At 43.1% G+C, this 27,080-nt stretch overlaps 1 protein-coding gene across 1 annotated transcript in view; it reads left to right on the top strand.

Annotated features, from left to right (window-relative positions):
• The window catches only part of LOC124613436 (Kv channel-interacting protein 4-like), a 504,767-nt gene extending 478,964 nt beyond the window's left edge, over positions 1–25,803 (top strand). Inside the window, exon 6 of the mRNA XM_047142138.1 lies at positions 24,261–25,803. Within this exon, the coding sequence (XP_046998094.1) occupies positions 24,261–24,371 (111 nt within the window). The 3' untranslated portion in view covers positions 24,372–25,803. The remainder of the gene's footprint in view (positions 1–24,260) is intronic.
• The last annotated feature ends 1,277 nt before the right edge of the window (positions 25,804–27,080 follow it).

Here is a 27,080-nt window from a genome sequence, read left to right as displayed (position 1 = left end):
AACCGTAATCGCGATAGGCTACAATCCGACCTTTATCAAAGTCGGAAATGTGATGGTACGCATTTCTCCTCCTTGCACGAGGCATCACAACAACGTTTCACCAGGCAACGCCAGTCAACTGCTGTTTGTGTACGAGAAATCGGTTGGAAACTTTCCTCATGTCAGCACGTTGTAGGTGTCGCCACCGGCGCCAACCTTGTGTGAATGCTCTGAAAAGCTAATCATTGGCGTATCACAGCATCTTCTTCCTGTCGGTTAAATTTCGCGTCTGTAGCACGTCATCTTCGTGGTGTAGCAATTTTAATGGCCAGTAGTGTTTTTTGTGCTGTTTAAACAAAACAAAAGAAAATTACAAATCTCAGGACCGATTTGACTGGACCTGGACACGACTCATTTATGAAGGGGAAGGAGGAGGGAACGAATCGTCTCCCCATTTTTGGTAATCGTTCGTCTTATACTGCTCGTTCGTCGGCAGGCGCTGCGTCGGTACGGCGCGTCGCGTCAGAGCTGTGCTGCGCGGGTTGGCTGCCCTCACCAGCTATACGGCGGGGCCCAGGTGCGATCTCCGCATTGTCTGCCCCTTGTCGGTGGCGTGGCCGAAGCTGTGCTATCACGGCTTCGGAAGGCGGATGTTGGCGATGGGTGGAAGAGAGCCCATGTCCTCTCGCTCCCGCGATGTTTCTGCGACTCCCCTTTTCGCTCTCATCCATCTCTCAGCTCAAACCCTCTTCGAAACATTATTCCTTTCGGCTTTGTCATTGGCGGACGAAATTTTCTATATAGCCCAATGACAGCCGTTTCATCGCCACACCTTTCCGTGCAGGGTGGAAATTTTCTTTCGGGCGTGGGCTGGCGTATGCCTCGTCAATTGGCATCTTTCTCACAATTTCACATTCTTTAAGATGTTTTTCTGCATTCCGAGGCTGTTGGGAGAGCGGCTACGCAACATTTCTTTATAACCGCTATCTCTGTGTGAGCCATGGACAGACTCGTGTTTGGGCCCCGTCTCAAAATCCGCTGGCGTACGACGTTTGCAAGGAATGTCCTCACTGTCGAGAAAAAACGTTTTCTTAAGAATGCTGGCTTCTTTCACACGCCTCCCTGCGACAATTCCCCGCGCTTTTTGCACACTGCTCCCTGTGCCCGTGGGGTGCTGGAATTGTCGGTACATCCATGCTTTCTAAGGGAGGTAAAATGGCTGCCGCCAGATCAGAAGAACTCAGTTGCTTTCACGCGTACATTCTTGGTGTTCCGTCCTAATGTCTGCAGGTGCCCATCAGCTCACGGCACGCTTCTCGTTGTCAGACGAGCCCTTCGCATCGTGCTCTCCTTGAGGGAGGCGAGGACGTCCGCCCCGGCTTCCCACTGTGTCCTTAAAGAACGACTGCACGCGGGGGCTCGCCCCAGGGTGTCCGGCTCGGCCGCTCGCGGCGCGTTGGAGAAAGTGGCCGCGGTCGGAAGTATTACAATGTATTATTTCTTATAATACACTCCTGGAAATGGAAAAAAGAACACATTGACACCGGTGTGTCAGACCCACCATACTTGCTCCGGACACTGCGAGAGGGCTGTACAAGCAATGATCACACGCACGACACAGCGGACACACCAGGAACCGCGGTGTTGGCCGTCGAATGGCGCTAGCTGCGCAGCATTTGTGCACCGCCGCCGTCAGTGTCAGCCAGTTTGCCGTGGCATACGGAGCTCCATCACAGTCTTTAACACTGGTAGCATGCCGCGACAGCGTGGACGTGAACCGTATGTGCAGTTGACGGACTTTGAGCGAGGGCGTATAGTGGGCATGCGGGAGGCCGGGTGGACGTACCGCCGAATTGCTCAACACGTGGGGCGTGAGGTCTCCACAGTACATCGATGTTGTCGCCAGTGGTCGGCGGAAGGTGCACGTGCCCGTCGACCTGGGACCGGACCGCAGCGACGCACGGATGCACGCCAAGACCGTAGGATCCTACGCAGTGCCGTAGGGGACCGCACCGCCACTTCCCAGCAAATTAGGGACACTGTTGCTCCTGGGGTATCGGCGAGGACCATTCGCAACCGTCTCCATGAAGCTGGGCTACGGTCCCGCACACCGTTAGGCCGTCTTCCGCTCACGCCCGAACATCGTGCAGCCCGCCTCCAGTGGTGTCGCGACAGGCGTGAATGGAGGGACGAATGGAGACGTGTCGTCTTCAGCGATGAGAGTCGCTTCTGCCTTGGTGCCAATGATGGTCGTATGCGTGTTTGGCGCCGTGCAGGTGAGCGCCACAATCAGGACTGCATACGACCGAGGCACACAGGGCCAACACCCGGCATCATGGCGTGGGGAGCGATCTCCTACACTGGCCGTACACCACTGGTGATCGTCGAGGGGACACTGAATAGTGCACGGTACATCCAAACCGTCATCGAACCCATCGTTCTAATTCCTAGACCGGCAAGGGAACTTGCTGTTCCAACAGGACAATGCACGTCCGCATGTATCCCGTGCCACCAAACGTGCTCTAGAAGGTGTAAGTCAACTACCCTGGCCAGCAAGATCTCCGGATCTGTCCCCCATTGAGCATGTTTGAGACCGGATGAAGCGTCGTCTCACGCGGTCTGCACGTCCAGCGCGAACGCTGGTCCAACTGAGGCGCCAGGTGGAAATGGCATGGCAAGCCGTTCCACAGGACTACATCCAGCATCTCTACGATCGTCTCCATGGGAGAATGGCAGTCTGCATTGCTGCGAAAGGTGGATATACACTGTACTAGTGCCGACATTGTGCATGCTCTGTTGCCTGTGTCTATGTGCCTGTGGTTCTGTCAGTGTGATCATGTGATGTATCTGACCCCAGGAATGTGTCAATAAAGTTTCCCCTTCCTGGGAAAATGAATTCACGGTGTTCTTATTTCAATTTCCAGGAGTGTATGTCCTCGGGAAATGTGTGTTTCTAGACATTGTGTAACACGCTCGACTTGTTGAACAATGTCTGTATGATCTTATACAGAGATCACTTGGCACTGAAACTTCATAAGAGACTCTGCAGTGTGTAGAAAATGAAACTAGCCCGGAAAATATTTATAAGGCTGATGTGGAACTGAGCCTTGTTAATGAACAGGAGAACTGCTCAACACAGAAAACACTGGAAACCGTGATTCCGATTCACCATTTGGTTGTCGCCACATGTCTGCATACGCACATCTCCCGCATGCTCTGTCCCGAGTATTCTTCTGTGCCATTACCTTTTCGTGAGTGAGAGGAATAGAAGCGTTTGGTGACCAGTCGAATGCAACACAAAATGGTGCTGACGATAAACAGCACTTGTTTATTGTCGAGTGTTATGCGAAGCTCAATTCGTGAAAAAACGTATGCATGCGAAAAGTGTTTTGGTAAAACCTCCGGCAAAGCGTGCAGTGCAAAAGCTGTGTAGCAAATGATTCGAAAAGGGCTCTGTTGCAACTAAAAACCGTAACTACTCGAAAAGATTTCGCACACTATCAACATTGGTCGAGTGAAGGGAAGCAAAGGAACAATGAGAAGCGAAACCTCAACGTAGTTTACCTGTACAAGTGGGAATTACCCTGATGAGCCAAAACACTATGACCACCTGCTTAATAGCTTGCTTGTCCGTCTTTAGAACAAAATGCATCACTGATTTTGCATATCAGGGATCCGACAGTTTGTTGGTGCGTTTGTGGCGGTATGTGACATTGGGTGTCTACGCACAGATCTTCTAATTCGCGTATGTAACGGGCCACTGATTTGCGTACACGATAATGGCGCCCGATGGCGACCCATATGGGTTCCATAGAATTTACATCAGGCGAATTTGGTCGCCGAGACAAAACTTGGGTTCATTCTAATGCCTCTGTTGCACGGGTTTGGCTCCGAGCCACGGACAATAATACTGCTGAAAGATGACATCGCTGTCGGGGAAGACATCAAGCATCAAGGGATGCAGGCGGTTCACAGCTGTCAACGTGTCTTCGATTACTACCTCAAGATCCATGCAAGCGCAGTATAATGTCTCCCATAGCAAAACACTACTCTCACCAGCCTGCGTCCGTGGCAGCCGGCCGCTGTGGCCGAGCGTTCTAGGCGCTTCATTCAGGAACCACGCGGCTGCTACGGTCTCAGGTTCGAATCCTGCCTCGGGCATGGATGTGAGTGATGTCCTTACGTTAGTTAGGTTTACGTAGTTCTAAGTCTAGGGGACTGATGACCTCAGATGTCAAGTCCCATAGTGCTTAGAGCCATTTGAACCCTTTTTTTTTTTTTTTTTTTTTTTGCTTCCGTGGCGCGCTGCACGATCCGAGTCGCCGTTTACCTCGATGACAGCATTTCTGGAGACGACCATCGACCTAGTGCAGCAAAAATGTTGTGATTCACCCGACGAGCCGACGTGTTTCCATTGGTCGACTGTCGAATCCCATGGCCCCGTGCCCACTGCAGTCGTAATAGACGACGTCGTTAGGTCGACATTTGAACACCTACTGGTGGTCTGCTGTGGAGCTCCGTGTCCAACAATATACGATGAACGGTGTGCTCCGAAACACTGGCACAAGCTCCAGCGTTGTGTTCTTTCGGAAAAGATGCCATAGATTTCCTTCTATCCTACTTTACAGAGCAGACGAGCCTCCGAACCGCACGTTCCGTGAAGAGTCATAGACGTCCAATCGTTGAGCGCTTATTGGTAGTATCACTGTCCTACCGCTTTCCGTAAATCCTCACGCCATTAGTACGTGAACATTCAATCATCTTCGCCGTTTTAGAGGTATCCGTTCACAGGCTATGCATAATAATAATCTGCCCTTTGTCAAAGTCGCTTATCTCGGCATATTTCCCCATTTGCAGCCCATGTCTTAGTTAGGGTGATACCCCGTCCGCTTACATAATTTTGTTATCGTGTCACGTGCGTGTAATGCCACCAGGCGGCATCCAAAGCCGTGGTGGCAGTGGTCATAATGTTTTGGGTATTCAGTGTAACAGATCGTCGTGTCGAAACGTTATCAAAAAGGACCTGCATCTGTATCCTTACCGATTTACTGTTTGCACGAGTTAAAGTGTCCAGACAAACTTCTGTTGTTGAGTTGTGCGAGTAGTTTTTGAGTAGAGTAGAATAAGGACTCCTGGAGTCTGTTTTCATTTTTCTAGATGAGACCCTCGTCATCCTGACTGTGTACGTCAAGTCACAGAACTTGCGTCATTACGCATCAGTAAATCCACCAGGACTTTGAAAACCGTTGCGTAATCCCAAGAATGGTGCTTGTCTGGTGTCCGGATCATAAAGCAATCTTTCAGCAAACTGTTACTACTAAACGGTAGGCCCAGAAACCTTTTAATCCATATGTGGAACAACTTGCACATTAAATAAATACTGATCTTTTCTGAATTTTATATTACGAAAATGCCAAATAGTTAACGTTTTTAATTATGAAACTCAGAACAAATTGACCTAACATTTTGTGAACTTCAGTAATGATTCAAAATGATGCTAAAAGACAAACTGTTATGAATCCTAACTGACTTTAATCTTACAAGTGTCGGTTTGGGGTGTTTTAGGTAATTCTCTCTAACTCTGAAAGTATGGCAGCTAGAAAGCTGAGATTTTTAAATAATCTTCTTTTTAATAACAAAGGACAGTATATTTACTTTTAACTAAATTGAATAATATTTAATATAGTTTATTTAGATTCTTAGGGGCTTGAATATTCTGTCGCTCGAATTGACAAAGGTACTGCTTCCCACGGTTAGGCCGACCGGTTCTAGGCGCTTCAGTCCGGAACCACGCTGCTGCTATGGTCGCATGTTCGAATCCTGCCTGGGGCATGGATGTGTGTGATGTCCTTAGATTAGTTAGGTTTAAGTAGTTCTAAGTCTAGGGGACTGATGACCTCAGATGTTAAGTCCCATAGTGCTCAGAGCCATTTAATTTCGACGGGCATTGCGGAGAGTGGTTGTAAAAAATTGTATGAAATCGGCAGAAGGAACCACTCGTGATCTTGAAGGTGCTGCCAGCAGTCCAGCCAGCACATTGATTGTGCGTAGGAAGTTAAAAAGAATGGCGTACAACTGTAGATCATCTCCTCATAAGCCACACACACGGAAGCGCCAAAGAAACTGGTATAGGCATGTGTATTCAAATACAGAGATATGTAAACAGGCAGAATACAGCGCTACGGTCGGCAACGCCTTTATGTGACAAGTGCCTGGCGCTGTTGTTAGATCGGTTACTGCTGCTACAATGGCAGGTAACCAAGATTTAAGCGAGTTTGAACGTGGTGTTATAGTCGGCGCCCGAGCGGTGGCTCACAGCATCTCCGAGGTAGAGATGAAGTGGGGATTTTCCCGTACGATCATCTCACGAGTGTACCGTAAATACCAGGAATCTGGTAAAACATCAAATCTCCTACGTCGTTGCTGCCAGAAAAAGATCCTGCAACAACGAGATCAACGATGACAGAAGGGAATCTTTCAACGGGACGGAAGTGCAATCCTTCCGCAAATTGCTGCAGATGTCAATGCTGCGCCATCAACAAGTGCCGGCGTGCGAATGATTCAACGAAACAACATTGACGAGGGCTCTTTCGGAGCCGAAGGCCCACTCGTGTACCCTTGATGACTGCACAAAGCTTTACACCTCGTCTAGGCGGTCAACACTGACAATGAACTGTTGATGACTGGAAACATGTTGCCTGTTCGGACGAGTCTCGTTTCAAATTGTATCGAGCGGATGGACGCGTACGTTGGAGACAACCTCATGAATCCATGGACCCTATGTGTCAGCAGAGGACTGTTCAAGCTGGTCGAGGCTCTGTAATGGTGTGGGGCGTGTGCAGTTGAAGTGATATGGGACCCCTGATACGTCTAGATACGACTCCGACAGGTGACACAAACGTAAGCATCCTGTCAGATCACATGCATCCATTCATGTCCATTGCGCTTTCTGACGGACTTGGGCAATTCTAGCAGGACAACGCGACACCCCACGAGTCACAATTGCTACATAGTGGCTCCAGAGGCACTCTTCTGAGTTTAAATACGTCCTCTGGCCACCAAACTCCCCAAACATGAACATTATTGAGCATATCTGGAATCCCTTGCAACGTGCTGTTCAGAAGAGATCTCCACCCCCTCGTACTCTTAGAATTATGAACCGCCCTGCGGGATTCATGGTATTAGTCACCTCCAGTACTACTTCAGACATTAGTCAAGTCCATGCCACGCCATGCTGCGGCGCTTCTGCGAGCTCGCAGGGGCCCTACGCTATATTAAGCAGGTGTACCAATTTCTTTGGCTCTTCAGTGTATTTCTGTAGTCAGTGCTGAGCATGGCTTGAGGCGGTGTAAAGAGCGACGCCACTGGCTAATGGATGACGAAACGAAAGATTCGGAATGACTAATCACTCTATATACTTTTGCAATCCGATACAAGACGGAGAACGCAACCTACCATCATGGGTAGTGCCAACAGTGAAATACGGAGGAGACGGTGTTACGGTATGGGGGTGTTTTCGTGGCTAGGGTTTTGTCCCACTACTGCGCTTAAGAAAACGCTAAATACGAAAGGATGTGTGCACATTTTACAGCATTGTGCGCTGCGTAGAATGGAGGAACAGTTTTGAGACGATGATTCATTGTATCTCTATAACAAAGCACCCTGTTGTAAAGCAGGATCCGTGAGGTAATGGTTTGCCCACAGTCACGTTCCTGAAATGGATTGGCCTTCCCAGAGTCACGATGTGGACACCTTTGGGATGAATTATAATATCGACTTCGGTCCAGCCTCACTGTCCAACTACCTTGACTGGCTTGCGCTCTTGAGGAAGCACGTCGTCCAAAGACATTCAGATACACTGAAAGTGTTCCCATCAAATAGTCATCTTGTGATGTTGCAGTTCTTCTTATGTCCGTGCTAGCTATGAAAACAGGACGAGGAATTCCGCCTTATGCAAGACACATTTTCAGTTTTGTTTTATCCAGACATGTTTCAGCAGTTTTTGTGCTATCTTCTTTGGGTTATTTTATTTTTTTGCTTGCATGAAGCTATGTGGTATATATGTCGGTAGCTAGTCTGCTATACAATCTACGACTTCTCATGGCATTGATGTTGCAGTGTTTTCACGTAATGGCGGCGAAAACTCTGCCCATTGAAACCTGGTAGTGAAGGGAAGGCACGATTCGGTTACGATTGTGGACGGGGCCGTAATCAGTTACCGTTGGTTGCCTTTTACAGTTACACACAATTTATTTTAAACCAGTAATTCCAGACTCAACAATAAATAAAAATGCCAGACGTTATTAATGAAGGAATAAACAACTGTGTAAATAATAGTGTTTTCTGTGAGTTACAATTTAACAAATCACCAATACACACAGATACAGCAGATAATGTTTTAAAAGCAAGCCACTATGATTTGCGCAGAAGGTCTTACACGCCAAGAATGGCAATAAATTAAGAATTGTTTGAGAACTCGCTGCAATTTACAACTTACAGGAATTGAAATATTAAAGGCAAGTCGCCACAGACACAGCGCAAGGCATCAGACGCCAGGAATGGCAGTAAATAAGGATTTAAAGGCTTACTGCGTAAATACAAATACCAAATTAGAATTTTAAGGCAAGTGACCACAATCACTACTGAAGGCCTTACATACAGTCTGGAACCGAGCGACCGCTACGGTCGCAGGTTCGAATCCTGCCTCGGGCATGGATGTGCGTGATGTCCTTAGGTTAGTTAGGTTTAATTAGTTCTAAGTTCTAGGCGACTGATGACCTCAGAAGTTAAGTCGCATAATGCTCATAGCCATTTGAACCATTTTGAAGGCCTTACACGCCAGGAACGGCAGTAATATAAAAAAAATTTAGAAACCTGCTGTAAAACAGCAAATACAATAGCAAAGGTTAATTAAAAAACAAGCAACTGATCACCCAACGGGTTAAATAAGGTGATGGTAAACTTTGTAACACAACCCTTAAAGTCCACTGAACACTACACTGCTAGATTTATTCCAGAAGGCGACCAGAACTATTAACGAGACATATATAACGTTTAATGTAGGCATTACAAGGGCCAACAGCCTTGCCGCAGTGGTAACACCGGTTCCCGTCAGATCACGGTAGTTACGCGCTGTCGGGCTGAGCTAGCACTTGGATGGGTGACGATCTGGTCTGCTGAGCGATGTTGGCTAGCGGGGTGCACTCAGCCCTTGTGAGGCAAACTGAGGAGCTGTTTGATTGTGAAGTAGCGGCTTCGGTCTCGGAAACTGACATACGGCCGGGAGAGCGGTGTGCTGACCACATGCCCCTCCATATCCGCATCCAGTGACGCCTATGGGCCGAGGATGACACGGCAGCCTGTCGGTACCGTTGGGCCTCCATGGCCTGTTAGGGAGTAGTAGTATTACAAGGTGTTGTAATAAATAATACAATAATAAAACTCAAGGCCCATTACATAAGTTCCTTAATGGCTACTGAGGCAGATTATACCCGCAGAAGGCGTGGGCTGAAGAAGGGTTACACTGAACTACTCGCCATCAGACCTCCGTTTAGAGCACACGTCTTACAAGAACCAAGGGGCCACAGACGGTGCTCCAGTAATCGACCTCGGAGAAGGTCCGGCAACAAACACTTTCGCGAGCGATGAGATTGGCAGCCAAGAGTAGCAGTCACTTCACAAGATGGTAACTCAGACTAGTGGCAGTCTAACGAATGACCAATGATAATCTTATTGAAGTTAAAAATATGTTCAAATGTGTGTGAAATCTTATGGGACTTAACTGCTAAGGTCATCAGTCCCTAAGTTTACACACTACTAAACCTAAATTATCCTAACGACAAACACACACACCCATGCCCGAGGGAGGACTCGAATCTCCACTGGGACCAGCCACACAGTCCATGACTGCAGCGCCTTTGACCGCTCGGCTAATCCCGCGCGGCTTGCTGAAGCTAACTGACGTCCGATAAACCAAATGCAACGATGGAACAATACACCAAAGCCAGAACCGGCGGTCTGCACTACGTCCCCAGAATACTGTGTTTAGAGCGCCCAGAACGAGAAATGAATCACTACCACCAGAGTAGAAGAATCACCAACCGGCCTACAATCAAGAAAGCTGTCAAAACTACACGCCTTACCGGGCAGCAGCGCAAGACGAGGAAACGTACATTGCCATTACATACACTAACCCCCAGGGCAGGTAACTTGGGCGTTAGTGGCAAGAAAAAATACCGCTGGTTGAACTTATCAGATCGTAACAAGTTGAACGCAGTAAATAGTAAGTCGAGGAAAGCTAATCAGATTCGCCTTCCCCAAGAACTCCACTCGCTGCTCTTCGCCCCGGCGACACTACGAGCAGCAACATGAACCTAAGTCACTGGAGAATCGCGAGATATCACAATGGTGGAGGTTTCTCTACTTGGATTGAAATACACTCATCTTAAAGCTTGCTGGGTCCGGTTTACGACGAGGTCGTGCACCCTCGTGACCACAGCCCTTCCATCCGGCAGTCCACTGTGAGGACCTGGCTGCTCCTGAGTCCCCAACCGAATTGCCCACTCACACGACCCGGAAAAACAACGACGTCGCCCCAAAGATAGGGCAACAGTTACGACATATCGATAACCGCCGCTGCTGTCACCAGCAGACGGGCAACAATTGCGAAACCTAGTGGCGCTAGTCAACACGAGAAGAAGACAAACAACCGCAACCATGCCAACTAAACGATATCGTCTGGCCTCCAACAGAGGGCGGAAACCTACAAACAGCACCAACGCGAGCCGCAGCACGGCTCACCCATGTTCTGAAAATTCGGAGGAAGTGCAATGTCTAGTGACCATAGGTCACGAAATCAGCCAATTCACCTCGCCAACAACATATGAGAAAGCACTACAACATCAAAGCCACTAGAAGATGTAGATTGTGTAACAGACTAGCTACCAACATAAATATCAATAGCTTCATGTCAGTAAGAAAATAAAATATCTCACTGAAAATAGAACAAAAAGTGCTGAAACATGTCTGGGTAAAACAAAACTGAAAATATGTCTTGCAAAAGGCGGAATTCCTCGTCCTTTGTTCCCAGCAAAGTTGAAGCCGTCATGAAGGAGCGGACACGCCCTCTACTAATGTTCACTAATAGGTGGGATATTTTGCCAATATAGCCTTTATAGAAACTGAAACAGCGTGAAAAATTTATTTCTTCTAAGTTAATGGATCTTTTTAAGTAAGACAAGAATTAAGATCACTAAGTACATTTATTTCATGAGCAGATGACAGTTTTACATACACCGTGTAACAGAGCTAATGGGTCACCTTTTCGAAACCCCTTAATTGTCTCCCAGTGCGGCATAGAAGTTTGAAATTTGGCTCGAAGGCCCCTATAGCCTTCTGGTGTAATGGTGTAAAAGCAGGGCACCCTGCGACGTCACCCTAGGCTCGGTGACGTTTCAGACAGCTAGGTGTCTACACATACGAAAAAAAAGGCCAGGCCTCAGAAGTTCATGTGAGATATAAGGTGGATTAATTATATCTCACTGACACAAAATTTCACCACAATTCTGCGTGACACCTCCGTACTCGTGTCGCACGAGGATAAGACCATCACATCCCCACATAACACCCGTTCCTTTGACACTGCTGCGATGGAGGTCAGGACCTCGACATTGGACAGTGTGCAGTATATGTTATGTACACGCATTGGTTCAGGAACGAACAGCTGTTTCATGTATGGATAGATCAGAGAAAAATTGTTAAGCTTATATGTCGCTTCACCAAAGTATTTAAAATAAAGCAGACCTCTTTTTATTTTTTGAAACATTATTCATGGAAACAAAAGCGGTCGAAAAGCCCTATTAAAATATTTAATTAAAATTATGCCATCAAAAATGTTTTTAATTAAAATTTTTATAGACTTTTTATGTTTTCACTTAATGATGTGAGAGGAGAATGGCCAATGTTATGCCGTAGTGTATTGTGTGTGTGTGTGTGTGTGTGTGTGTGTGTGTGTGTGTGTGTGTGTGTGTGTGTGTGTATGTCTTGAGAGGGAATAGGAGGCAGAAAGGAACAGCTGCCTATGAGAAGCGATGTGTAGGCGACGTTTTGTTGAGCTGAGAATGGGATAGAGCGTTGAGTTGACGCATCTGCTCACGCAAGGATACTAAATGTGTGATAATTTGACTTTAAATAGAAATTGAAATTAATCACTGGAAGGAAACCTGTTAAAACTAATCGGAGCAGACGGTGATGGTGGATGCATCTTTGTTAGTGGCCAAAATGACTTCTAGAAAAATGCTATAACATTTAGAAATACCATCAGTTTTGCGGGGCCAGTATCTGTTACTTACGGGTGAAACGGAATCATAGTTTGGTGACTGTGGCCAGATCATTTAAGGTTCCGCGCTTGTATTCAAGTTGGCAAAACGCTTCCTGATAATCGGCAATTAATTTCAGGGACGCTGTAGCAAGTTGTAAATGAATAAATGGCAGAATACTACTTGCATTCGGCCATTGCGTCTCCACGCCACGATCCGTTAAGCTCGTAATGGCCGTTGGCTGTAACAATAAAACGTAAAAACATTTCATGTATCATGTATCTATTAGGAGAAATATTAAAATGAGAACTCATGAGACTAACCTAATTTACACTAATTTAACTGCAAATTATTCTAAAGCTAATACATGACACATCACATTTGTGTACACAAAAGAAAGATTAATTAATGATATACAAAGAACGCAGCTACAGTGCGTTCTATCAGCATAAAAGCTACCAGACAAGAGAGAAAGATATGAGCAGGAAAGTTTTTCATTTACTCTCCAAAACAAAACAAAAATTTACAATCGATCGCAGTAAGCCACAGGCTGACGGCCGCTATATCCTTGAAAGATTATTTTTGAAATAATAATTACATTTCACAAAATTAATTTACATAAGCTATTTAGACTTGAAGTTATTTACAGTAAATAAATAGATATGTATGTATTTTCGTGCTTTCTGTTGTTTTTGTGACGTAAAGTTTACATGAAATTACGTGGCTCTTCCATGTAATGCCTCAGGGTAAGCATGCGGGAGGGGCAAAGGCCCTACTTCATCTATTTTCTGCGGGTTCTCCATGACTACTACCCAGTGACGTGGCGTGAGGTATTCGTTAACTGTAATCGCTTTCACAAAATTGTGGAAAGTAACAATATTGCTGTTGTAATTATTATTATTATTATTATTATGTTATTGTTTACGGTTATCCATTGTTGCATCAGATCTTGCCTGCCCTATTATTACACTGAATAATGCCATACGCTGTCTATTAAAGTACTAGGCCCAACCTCGTTAAGATGAGGCCTACAGAGCGATACCGGATAGTCGGAAAACGCTTGTTATTATATCTGCCTGAATAAGTTCCGATACTCGCAGTTTTATTTATATTTGAGGTCAGTTCTGCGACCCTTCTTGTCGAAAATTTCAGTCACGGAGTCGTAGAATGACACTTGTTTCACGGACCTGAGCAGTCGTTTTTCAGTGGACAACAAGGCAAGGTGAAAGTCTGGTTTTCAGTTGTGTATTTCGAAGATAATGTTCGTTATGCTTCTGAACATTTAATATCGAGGCATTGCTAATAAAAATCTGTCCACGTACTGCCAAATTTAATACGTATCCATGTAGATGTAATCTTGTCCTTGGAATTTTCGTGCCGTTTCCTTAATTTGTTGAAATTGTTCATGTCACTCATGTCATGCTTTGTCCACAACATATCGGAGGAAAGCAAAGCACATGGCCGACAGTACATTTTTGTGTCTCTCTACAGCCACATAAACATTTGCAAGAGTAGTTCCAAGAGCCTTGGAATTGTCTGACATAATTTTTAGTTACTGTGTTTAAGCGGCTCGCGGCCCTTCCACGTCCCCCCCCCCCCCCCCCGCCTCCACCCCCGTCGGAGGTGGGTTCCAGTCCTCCCTCGGGTATGGGTGTGTGTGTCCTTAGCGTAAGTTAGTTTAAGTTAGAATAAGTAGTGTGCAAGCCTAGGGCCCGATGACCTCAGCAGTTTGGTCCCTCAGGAACTTACCACAAATTTCCAAATTTTACTGTTTCTAAATGTGGAAGATCCGGTGGAGGCCGCCCTTGTTGTTTGATCACATCACTTTTCCCCTCAAAATTAAGTCCTCCAAATAGATGTTTACACAGGCTTACCCGCACACATCTATGATCTGATATGTTTGTATCCTTTGAGGCGCCCACTACTTCGTCCATATTACTTCAGCAACACAACTTCACATACGCGCAGAAACTAATTTAAAAACATTAAAAACATACTTCCAGAATGAGATTTTCACTCTGCAGCGGAGTGTGCGCTGATATGAAACTTCCTGGCAGATTAAAACTGTGTGCCCGACCGAGGCTCGAACTCGGGACCTTTGCCTTTCGCGGGCAAGTGCTCTACCAACTTTTTTTTTTTTTTTTTTTAAATCTCATTCTCATTTTGTTCGCTTTTGTTCGTTGTGTCTGCTCGGGGCGGACGTCGTAAGACATCCGTTTAAGTTCATTGTTGATCGATTAACTCAGTTTTTTTATTACAGAGGGCAGCTAACCCTCTCCAACTGAGCTACCGAAGCACGACTCACGCCCGGTACTCACAGCTTTACTTCTGCCAGAACCTCGTCTCCTACCTTCCAAACTTTACTGAAGCTCTCCTGCGAACCTAGCAGAACTAGCACACCTGAAAGAAAGGAAACATCCCCCAGGCTGTGGCTAAGCCATGTCTCCGCTAGTTCTGCTAGGTTCGCAGGAGAGCTTCTGTAAAGTTTGGAAGGTAGGAGACGAGGTACTGGCAGAAGTAAAGCTGTGAGTACCGGGCGTGAGTCGTGCTTCGGTAGCTCAGTTGGTAGAGCACTTGCCCGCGAAAGGCAAAGGTCCCGAGTTCGAGTCTCGGTCGGGCACACAGTTTTAATCTGCCAGGAAGTTTCCAAAACATACTTGTTTGCTAAAACTGCAGTGAATAAATAATAATGTGTACTAAAAACTGCGAAGCACGACGATATGTACCCCGATTTATATCCGAACATTTTTAGCACCGTAGCGCGCGGGAAAGAAAAACACACGTGTCTTTACAAGAGCTAGAGAATCGTAGGCGCTACACGATTAGCAGTAGCCTTTAACAACTGCACAGCCCCCCCCCCCCCCTCTTTCTCTAGTAGAAGCGAGAGAGGGCATGGACCATGCAATGGGACACTCGCGCACCGTTAATCGTTGTTGTTGAGAAGTTACAAGAGTGTAGGATGTAGCTGACCAGCCCCTGTGACCTGTGACAAACTGGTACGAAAACGTTTAATGTCTTAAATGCCCTCAGGTTAACAGTGCGTTATAGAAGTGTGAAGCATACCCACAACTGAAAATGTCGAAAAAATATACACGGTGTATCAAAAAGAATCATCCGATTTGGCACGTTTATATTTCTGAAACTAATAAATATATACAATGAATTTTGTTTTTTGATGAACGGGAAACTCAAATGGTTTTTTGCATACCTTTTCATAGGTGTTCAATATGCTCCCCTTGAGATGCACGGCACATGTCAATGCGGTATTCAAGTTGTCCCCACACTGTATTGAGCATGTCTTGAGTTAGAGCTTCCACAGCTGCTGTTATGCGATGTCTCAGTTCATTCATTGTTGTTGGTAACGGAGGTACATGAATAGAGTCTTTTGTAAACACCCACAATAAATAATCACATACAATTAAGTCCGGTGACCTTGAAGGTCAGTAATGTAAGGCTGAATCATCTGGTCCAGTGCGACGGATCCACCGTTCAGTAATCATTTGATTTAACATTTCCCGCACTTCCGGATGCCCGCGTGGCGGTGCCCCAACGTGTTGGCAAATGAAGTCTTTCGAATCTATCTCCACCTGTGAGAAAAGAAAGTTCTCAAGCATATCGAAATATGTGCTTCCTGGAATAGTGTTCTCGGCAAAGAAAAATGGACCATACGCCTTTTCTATGAAACTGCACAAAACACATTAAATTTTGGAGAGCCCCTCTCATGTACAACTTCATGTGGTTGTTCTTTACTCGATATTCTCTCATTATGACGGTTCACCTTTCCGTTTAAACGGAATGTTGCCTCGTCACTAAACAGAAAACTGTCATTCTCCATCTTGTCATGAACGAAATTACATAACTCTGCACGTTGTTGTTTGTCAGCTTCACGGAGAGCTTGCAGTGGCTGAATTTTGTACGGTTTCATGTGTAAACGTCGACGCAATACACGCCAGACGGACATGGGGGCATGTTGAGCGGTCGAGCTGCACGGCGAACGGATTTCTGAGGACTCCTTATGAAACTGACGGATGCGTTTGATGTCTGTATCAGACACTCGGGACGGCCCGGCGATTTGCCTTTACACAATCTGTTTCTCGGAATTGTTCATGCCATCGTCTAATGCTCTGTGCTGTAGGAGGATCCACACCGTACCTAGTAGGAAAGTTAATACGGACCCGCAAAGCGCAAAACGTAGAACACAAAACGCTTTCTGTTGTCCCGACACCATTTTCACAAGAACTGAAGTAGCGCCCCGGCCGGTGGCCGAGCGGTTCTAGGCGCTACAGCCTGGAATGTGTGTGGTGTCCTTAGGTTAGTTAGGTTTAAGTAGTTCTAAATTCTACGGGACTGATGACCTCAGACGTTAAGTCCTATAGTGCTCAGAGCCATTTTTTGAAGTAGCGCACATTGTTGCTGCCTAGCGGGAACCACGTAAAACTCGAGAGTTTGCTCTTTGCAACAGCACGTTGTTCACCCACATGTCTCAACTAACATAATAGTTATGATTTTTTTTTAATCGGATGATTCTTTTCGATACACCCTATATACCAATAACGTTTAAATGCAAAAAAATGCGTCTTATACGTAAATGTAATCGGCGATTACAGCACTTACTAGCACGCCTCGCCCCCTACTACCGTTACGCCCCTGAGCATTCCGACGTCGAGTGCTGCTGACAACCCGATCTGCAACGTGAAACGAGAGCTTTTGTTCTCAGCCTGCTGTTCGAATATTCAACATCAGTTCGTCTGAATAGTCAGATTCTCAGTTCTCGGATTGCCCAGTACTAGGATAGATGGATAATTATGTCAGTTTCTGGCGCTAGAATTCTTCTAAGTTTTGGTGTACTGGCGTAAATAAATGACTGATTGTAAACAAGAGGCACAAAGTTAATTGGTTTTGCCATCTGAACATAGTTTCTACACGTTATTATGACAGAGCTGTACGGACTTTCCGACCTTCAACTTCACGGTACTCCAGAAAAGTAAAACCAGAATCAAAAAAGGTACACACGAGCAACAGTTCAGCCATTCGTCTTAACAAGACTGCAGCTACATGGTAGTTAATTTTGAGAAGAATGTGAGCGATATGGTGTGTTTTGGCAGTGCTTATTGAATTTCGTTTTGCATATATGCACGCTTGCCCTAACAGTCTTCAGTCAAATGAAATCTTAAATTTTAGTATCGAAAGTATAGTAGGTATCTGATTACCAATTAGTAATATTACATAGTTTACAGTATTAATAAATTGTACCTGAGTACCTAGTAAGTGACTGAACATCATAGAAACTACACTGAAAAGCCAAAGAAATTGATACGCCTCCCTAATATAGTGTAGAACCCCGCAAGCACACAGAAGTGCCGCAACGTGACGTGGCATGCACTCGACTAATGTCTGAAGTAGTGTTGGAGGGAACTGACACCATGAATGCTGCAGGCTGTCCATAAATCCGTGAGAGTACAGGGGTGGAGATCTCTTCTGAACATAACGCTGCAAGGCATCCCAGACATGCTCAATAATGTTCATGTCTGTGGAGTTTGGTGGCCAGCGGAAATGTTTAAACTCAGAAGAGTGTTCCTGGAGCCACTCTGTAGCAATTCTGGAAGTGTGGGATGTCGCATTGTCCTGCTGGAATTGCCCAAGTCAGTTGGAATGCACAATGGATATGGATGGATGGAGATGATTAGACAGAACGCTTACGTACGTTCCACCTGTCAAGAGTCGTATCTAGACGTATCATGGGTACTATAGCACTCCAACTGCACGCGCCCCACGCCATTACAGAGCCTCTACCAGCTTGAACAGTCCCTTGCTGACATGGAGGGTCCATGGATTCATGAGGTTGTCTCCATCACCGTAGGCGTCTATCCACTCGATACAATTTGAAACAAGAGTCGTCCGACCAGGCGACATGTTTCCAGCCATCAACAGTCTAATGTCAGTACTGATGGGCCTAGATGAACCGTAAAGCTTTGTGTCACGCAATCATCAAGGGTACATGAGTGGACATTCAGCTCCGAAAGAGCCCATATCAATGATGTTTCATTGAATGCTCACATGCTGACACTTGTTGATGGTGCAGCATTGAAATCTGCAGCAATTTGCAGCCACTTCTGTCAGGTTGAACAATAATCTTTAGTCATCGTTGGTTCCATTCTCGCAAGATCTTTCTCCTACCGTGGCGATGTTGGAGAGCTGATGATTTATCAGATTCGTGATACTTACGGTACATTTGTGAAATGGTCGTACAGGAAAATCCCCACTTCATCGCTACCTTGTAGATGCTGTGTCCCATCACTTGTATAACAAGAATATCACCAAATTCAAATCTTGGTAACCTGCCACTGAAGCAGCAGTAACCAATCTAACAAGTGCACGAGATACTTGTCGTCTTAGGCATTGCTGACCGCAGTGCTGTATTCTGCCTGTTTACATATCTCTGTATTTGAATACGCATGTCTCTACCAGTTTCTTTGGCGCTTCAGTAGCCTATATATCCAAGATTCCAAGCTATTACAATAAAAAGGTATCTCAGCCTAGATTTCAGGGTTCTCGGGCATACTGCCACATGCAATCATCAAAGATTCACCATATTTCAGCGAAAAACCGTTCTACAATTGCATCTAGCAGTATGTCTGAGAATCTTGGAAGCATCATATATGCTGGGAAAGCCTCAGATCACATATGTATCAGCTTTTTTTTTTCTTTCTGGAGAAAAGAAGTTCATGTATGTGTAATGTAGCTACATTCCCCTTCCCAGTTCATAAAATGAAGATACATTCTTGCTATGGGTTTTTCAGCTGCTGCATCCTCATAGGCCTATTATTGATTGCGAAATATCATGATAACTGACAAGAAGGGTAAGTGTAAGTGTAGTAATGAAGTTAAGTATAAATACAAGTGTTCAAATTTTTTTCTCTTTGAAATCTGGTCAGCCTACTCCGACCCATTAATAATCTCAGTAAAATAAGAAATAATATCACCTGTACCAAATATGTGTGTATCTCACTTTCAACTTCATTAGTATTTCTTCAGCCATCGGAGGAGAAAGTAATTGCTGGGAGACAAATTGAGTGAATACAGCAGATGAAGAAACCCTTCAAAGCAGATTTGCAACAGCAATATCAGTCATTCATAATAGAATGCTGTTTCACTGCATTTTACATTTGTTATATATCAGGGAAGGGTCTCTAACATGTGAGATAGATATACATTTTATTTAAGAGCTGTAGGCCTACACCAAAATAGCTTTTTACATAATGAAATATTAGTGTGTTAAATGTTAATTATAATGTGAACTGAAACATTAATGTTTAGAATTTCTGTGAAGGTACCCCTTAATGGAGTTGAAGATGTTGCCCAACTCTCGTCTTTAATTCAGTCTTAAACCCTACAACATTACTCACATTTCAATGATATACTCTGGCATGTTGTCGAGTACATGTGCGCCAATGTATCCAAACTCATTTCTGCACTAATGTTAAGCACCTGAAGTCTTTGTAGAGGTTGTTATTGATTCTCCTACCAGTATTATTTTCATGTTTTGTAGCATTTTTTGAAAAGGAAATATTTAGAATGACTGTGGACATTAATGAGTACCTATGTATATTGTGAAGCAGGCTTAAAAATGCTACAGGATTTTAAAAATAAATAAATAAGTTTATATAAAGAAGACTCTGACAGATATTTCAGAACTAACAACACACGTAACTCTTATAAACCATGTCTCTTTTATGAAAATATAGCCTCCGTAATTCATTACTGAATGTAAATATGCAGCATGAACTAGTTTCTTCACATTTAAATCACCATTATTGATAATCGTTTGTACTGTAAATTAGCGGAATGAAAGCAATTCATTAATTTTAAGATTTCAGTTAAGTTTTGATGTATTTGTAGTGTCAAAAAATGTAATGCCATCAGCCTCTTGTATGTCATGGTTTTGAGTATAGGTGGTGGATATCTATGAAATGTAATGAATTGTATATGCTGAGACTAGGCAGAATTTAATGATAATACGGTTACCTTGAATCACCTGTTGATATTTCCTAGTAACACATTAGCTGCCTTTTAAGTAACATAGCAGATACTACATTTTATTTCTAAACTGTCATCTACAAAAGGTACAAGCTTTTCCGGGGGCCAAAGTCAGGCTCCAGTGACCAGGTACAATGAGCAAGTGTGTTTGAGTTGTGCTTGTATGAATGTGTGTGTGTTGTCTCTTTTGGAAGAACATTGTAAATATTTTAGCAGTCTTTTACATTGTGCCTGTCTATGGCTCGACACCTCCTCTATGTGGTGAGTAGCAATCCATACATTTCACACAGTGTTTAAATTCTTGTACAAATTTATTTATTTAATCTTTGCCCATGGACAGTAACTGATAATTTTCAGTTGAGAGTGTTAGGGTACACATACAATTTTATACAGTAAATCTACAGTAAAGAAAACAGAGTTACATTTTACAGGCACACTCATTTTCTCTTACAATGAACTGCTAATATTTAATTTGATATTTAATTCTTACTTATAATACACATTCATAACAGTTTCCCACTAATGGAAAGAAGATGTTTTAATTCCCTCTTTCAACCTGGCGATGGCCATATATGCCAAAGTAGTTATTGCAGTGTTGCCTTTTGTAGCTGTAAACTAGAAAATACCTTGTAGCAGGTGTTCAGCTCCAAACATTAGCCTGATTTTAGAATCCAAATAACTCCTTAATCACTTTCAATAGGCGTTTATGAGATATTCCACCATTCACCTGAAGGTGCTTGAGGTAGCTATTCAGCAATGGAATATGGATTAGCTAACAGGCTTCATCTGTGACATCAAGAATCACAATTGATACAATATTCTGGGCTATTATTGGATGGATTTTCCATTAAAACCCAACATTTCATTTGGCCCCATCTGCAGAGGACATTTTCAAGAGGGATCGTAGCTTCTTTGAATGTCCGATTTACACCCTGGCTCACTGCTGACTGCTGCAAAATTCTGTTTAGATGGGCTCCCATAGAATGGCATGACATCACATCCTTTGAATACCCAGACACAATAAGCTGTTGTCGATTACTATCGTCCACTGCTGCTACCACCCCATGGGGGAAGGTTTATACACATCTTCTTCAGCATCAGGATCCAGATGTCATTCAGTTTCAGGTTCTACTTCCTCCTGGAATTCCTGGAGCATTTAACACTCTGTATGGCACCTCTGTATAGGCATTCATGGTATCTGCTTGTGGCTGCCAGTGTTTAAGTCCTATGAAAATGAATATGGTGGTTTCCTGACTGCAAAGCATGTTCCTCAACAGATGATCTGTCAGTCTCTCCACTTCTGTAGTTGCCCTTATGCTCTTCTTGTCATTTTTAACTGTTGTTTTTGTAGTACCCACATACACCTCCTCAAACTACACAGAATTCTGTAAATTTTTACCTTTTGCAGCACTTTGCGAGAATCCTTGGCCAATTTTAGATGTAGCCATATCTTCCGGGTGGGTTTGTAGATTACCATGATGTTCTGTTTACCCAAGATTTTTCCTATGCACTCAGTAATGTTGTTAATGAAAGGCAGGAAAACTTTTAATTTCACAGGCATTTGTGCATCGCTATAATTTTTGTGCAGTGGGTGAATAATTGTTCTTGAGTATTGCATTGGTAATGTGTTTTAATTCCGTGTCAAGCAGCTGTGATTTACAGATGTTCCTTGTTCTATCCAAAAACTTTTTTTATGTCTTGCTTTTTTTATGGGAGGTGGTTCAAATCCTGGTGTAGGTAATGGTCTGTGTGCATGGGTTTTCAGCAAATAGCCCAGAATATTTTATTAACTGTGAGATTTCCGGCCGTGAAAGTTTACATTGCACAATTACAACATCAAGAATGTCTATTATAGTGCCTAAAGGCCAATATAGTCAGTCAGATCCACACACAGGACTTCCAATGACATTTTCTGATATTTTTATGGTTTCCCCTCCCAAATTATCATACATACAGAGATGGTGACTTCCTGTCAGATTAGTTTCACACAAAAGAATGATGTTGCTCATGAAAGCATTTTAAATGTCACCCTGTTTTTAATAATGGCAAACAGCTAGTAATGTGCTGTATTCAGGGTCCCTTATTTGTGGAGATCTTTCCAACTTCCTAATCTTCTTCCAGTTAAGAGACTGGAAGGCTGGACAGAAAGTATTGGTTTATACTTTGGAAAAACTATTTTAACAGCCTTCAGAAAGCAATAATATCCTTTGGTAACCATGCAAATAATTTCTGTTAGGAATAAGGTGTGGCAAATATTGATGTTTTATTGCAGTGCTGGAGTGAAAATCCATCCTGACTTCTTAAGAGGACAAGAATTGAAAATAGTAAACAGAAGGATGTTTTCAAAATATAAATTTTAAACTTCTTTTTTTTTTAATATATATAAGTAAACATCTGATTTAAAACAAGGTACCTAATTTGCCACTCAGTGGTCTTCTTCAACTGTGTACTCAGGTTTCAACTTCCCAATAAGATAACTTTAATTATGGCTGAGCCATACATGATCCTGAGGGTGCTGGAGGATATCAGACATCATCACATGAAAAAACTTATCATCTGCTTTGATTCCCTCGATATTCTACAAGTACTACAGGTTGGTTTGAAAAACTTTCTGAACAATTCGAGCAAATAGTTTGGCCATCCAGATCACCTGACATGAATACCATTGAGCATATATGGCCATATGGGGCATAATCAAGAGGTCAGTTCATGCACAAAAAACTGCATCAGCAACACTTCCGTAATTATAGATGGCTATAGAGGCAGCATGGATCAATATTTCTGCAGGGGACCTCCAATGACTTGTTGAGTCCATGCCATGTCAAGTTGCTGCACTACGCCGGGCAAAACGAGGTCTGACATAATATTAGGAGGTATCCATGACTCTTGTCACTTCAGAGTAAAGAGGCTTAAGGGATAACAGTGTGTCAGTCCTTTGCAGGCTGTCAACTCTCTGTTGAGTTAAAGAGCCACTACACAAATGGGACATGAGGGGCTGGTAGTGAGGAACAAGAAGCCAAGGCTGGTAAAACCACAGTTTGACCATTGCATACCTCATACTGCTCAGTCAGGTGAGATGAAATCGTGATAGCACATCTCTGAATAGGGCGAGACGAAATCGTGATAGCATCTCTGAATAGGGGAATCTCCATTAATACGTGGCTTTACACTCCAGGTAAAGAGACATCAGTGTGTAGTGCTCTTATGGTGTGTGTGGTTTGCTGTATGCAACATATGTTATATGGTTCACTGTATGCCACACATTAAATGAGTGCACCTCTTGGTTTTAGAAGAGGACAAAAGTATACTAAGTGAACTCCTGCACTATATTTTATGTGACAATGGTACAGGTATGGAAAAACTTTCAAAATTTTATATATTTTCTGAACTCTAACATCAGGTTGGAGGTTTTAGCAAATTGCAGAGAGACTGGAGTATTGGTTTTTAGTCCAGCATTCCACCAGACAGATCGCTTTTGCCATATAATTTTAAACCAAAGTCTCTCCAGTTTCTCCCTTTTTCACTACATGTTTTACTCTTAGTAAAAAAATTTACTGCTTGGGGGGGGGGTTCAAGAAATGTCCTATTTTACTTATATGAGAAATTCTTCATGTTTTTCATTTTTATTCAGCCGAGCTCCATAATATTTTTATTGGCACTATATAGTTGGCTATCATACTTTTAAACATACCATTCTCCTCAAGACCAGCAACAGCATCACTATCACCACCATCTGCATAGGTGTGGTGGAACAGACACACATATATCTTACAAAAGTCTGCCTCACTCATTTTGCACAGTAAATTTCTTTTATACTGTTTCATCACTAGTACACATGTATGACCAGTGAATGAACCTGTAATGTTCCCAGCATAATTTTCACTTTACCTGATGTTCAATAAAACTTTTACATTTTTTTGATTGCAGCAAATTGATACCAACAAGGATGGTGTGGTGACTATCGATGAACTGGTGGAATGGTGCTCACGAGATGAGCGCATTCTGCAGTCGCTGGAGACTCTCGACACTGTCTTGTGATCCTTGCTGCTTCAAGAGACTCTGATGTCCTCTTTGTCCATGGTGGTTTCTACTCCACTTCTATCAACACCAGTCTTGGAACGCAGCAGTCTGGTAACATGACGCAGTCCGGCATCTGCAGTGCCTGCCACCTGTTGGCAAGTACTGTAAATAAAACATTCAGTGCTGCGAACAGTTGGCGATCAACAGACGTAGAGGGAATGGTGCAGTTATGTGGGCAATATTATCATGAGATAGCATAACACAATCCCTCCTTCCCAGCAACACCACCAAATAAACTTTTCAATGCTGTTTCAGCCAATGTACAACGGAACCCTGCTCGTGAGTGAAAAGAAGTATGCTCACTAGGTTTCCACCTGCTAGATTGACACCACTGAGAACTTCCACTTCCTATTTGTTGAAGCAGATTAACATTGTTATGATTGTTTCCATCACTTTTGCTACATTTTGTGAAAAATACAAGATGCTTACGTGTGTGTGTGTGTGTGTCTGGCCTGTACATTTTTAGCCTTTTGCAGTGCCATTAAACTAGAGTGAAGCTCAAAACTTCAAAAATAATAAATCTTCTGTGCTGGAAACTTTTACACAGTTTGCAGTAGTGTGCAGTTTTTATGAGTTCAGCAGAGCTTCTGGCCATTTGCCATAAATCTGCGCATGTAAATATGAAATAAGCTGAACATAAGCCTGAAACTACCCAAATTGTGCATTTTAGTAGCAATTATAGAGTAAAATAAAATTATTTCTTGCTGAATGACTGCTTTTCAGGCGTAAAAACTTGATTCTTTTAAACTGATGCAGTAGAATTTTTTACGGAATTTCTGAGTTCACAGAAACATTGAACACAAATGTACAACCATTGTAAAGTTGATGCACTACAGATTCACTGTGTACACAGAACTCAATGAAAATGGAGTACAGTAATGGAAAATGCTGCCTGTCAGTATTGTCCGCTTACCATAATTAGTCAAATGGGTCTTACAAAGGTAGAATGAAAAAAATTTCAAAAGCTCTCTTTACCTAAAGTGGGGAAAGAAAACTAAAGGGGGGGTGCTTCCATTTGAGACAAAGTGTATATAATTTTTTCACTTTGTACATTAATATTGTTTCTTGCTGACTTTGAAATGCAGTCATTTAGACACTTAACTGAACTGTAAATAAAATTTAAAAGCTATTTATGAACAGTATTGATGTTTGCTTCTAGCAATAACCACTCTTCTTGGAGCAACTAAAATATGAATATTCAGTATTATGTGAGAATCGAAGTGCCCATCTAATAGTGAATCAGAAAGAAATGAACCTGAATTATAATGCTGTCACCTCTGGCAGCTTATACAAAGATCATTGTTATGAATTTAAACCCTGAAATTATAAGACATTTTAATTAAGCACTTACTGTGAAGGAAAACAAAATTCTCTGAAATTGCAACAAAGTTATTTGTGCAGACTGTGTTCATATACATGTCATTTAAAGTTTCTTTACTACTTCTTGTGAAGATTTGTTTCTAATATTTGAATAATTGTTCTAACTTACATAGCTTTTTAACTTTGTGTGTAAATGGCCTCTCTTGAGAATAGCATCTGCAGTACTACTTCATGCTTCTCATTTCGGTATACTGAACGAGTGAGTGCTATAGTAGTGTCATCACCTCTTTTGTTACGTAAAATCTCACTTCCCTTTTTTTTCTTTTCTTTTTTTTTCTTTTTTTTCCCCCCAGCTGTGCAATCGACATGGACACAGTCAATGCCAGTTTATGAGATTGTCCTGATCTCTGTGAAAGTGTTATTTCAAATACACAAAAATCTTCACATAATTAGCTGGAATATCAATCAGTTATGAGTGTAATGTTTATGTTTGGGCTTCTAGTTAGAGCACTTAGGTAAGATTCATTCAAAGGATGTTCCACTGTTTTTTTAGAAACTAAGCATTCATCCTTGATGGGCATTTTGGTGGCTAAAATGGCCAGTTTATTAAAAAACTCACAAGAATCTTTCTTGGCAATAAGAAGAGCTTTAAACAGAGAGCTCTATATAGTAGTGATGGTACTTAGGTCACAGTTTTAAGACACTGTGAAGATAATAGACATTAAACTTTTTTATTCTGACCATGACCCTTTATAGAAATTGCCTCTCCAGTATGGCTTACATATGGTAGTTGTACCTGTCCTCTTCTGTGATATGTGGGTTGCTCCAGATAGACTGAACCTCATGTCAGCTCACCTCACCTGAGTCTTTCATTAGGTTGTAAATACAAATGAGCTGCAACAGTGACCTCATGTCCGGCAGCCAGAGTTGATTGTAATCACCAGTGTTTTGCTACTGTGTGTGTTGTGTCTTGTTCCATTACAAGATCGTATGACATTATGTGTGAAGACTGTATAACTTGTACAGCAATTAGAGAAACTATAACTTTTTTTCATATGAACCAATGAAAAAATGCAGCAGGCAGGTGGACCACAGCAATTTGAAATTTCTGATGAATTTTCTCTGGATCGTGCATTTGAGCAAAGATGATACTTTGACTGTAACAGAATTATATGTTTAAAAGGACAATTGACACACATGCTCATAAAGAAAAGTATTCCAAAATGGGAGTGAGAACTATGTATTATGTGATTGAAAAGATAATGTTTTGAGGAGCCAATAACTATTAAATACTCATGGAAATAGTAACTGGTTTCTCAATTTCTAATTATAAATACAGAAACAGCA

This window comes from Schistocerca americana, chromosome 4 (assembly GCF_021461395.2).
Source record: "Schistocerca americana isolate TAMUIC-IGC-003095 chromosome 4, iqSchAmer2.1, whole genome shotgun sequence".
NCBI classification, from domain to species: domain Eukaryota; kingdom Metazoa; phylum Arthropoda; class Insecta; order Orthoptera; family Acrididae; genus Schistocerca; species Schistocerca americana.
Note: the sequence above shows the minus strand (reverse complement) of the source record. Positions and strands in the feature narration are given on the sequence as shown.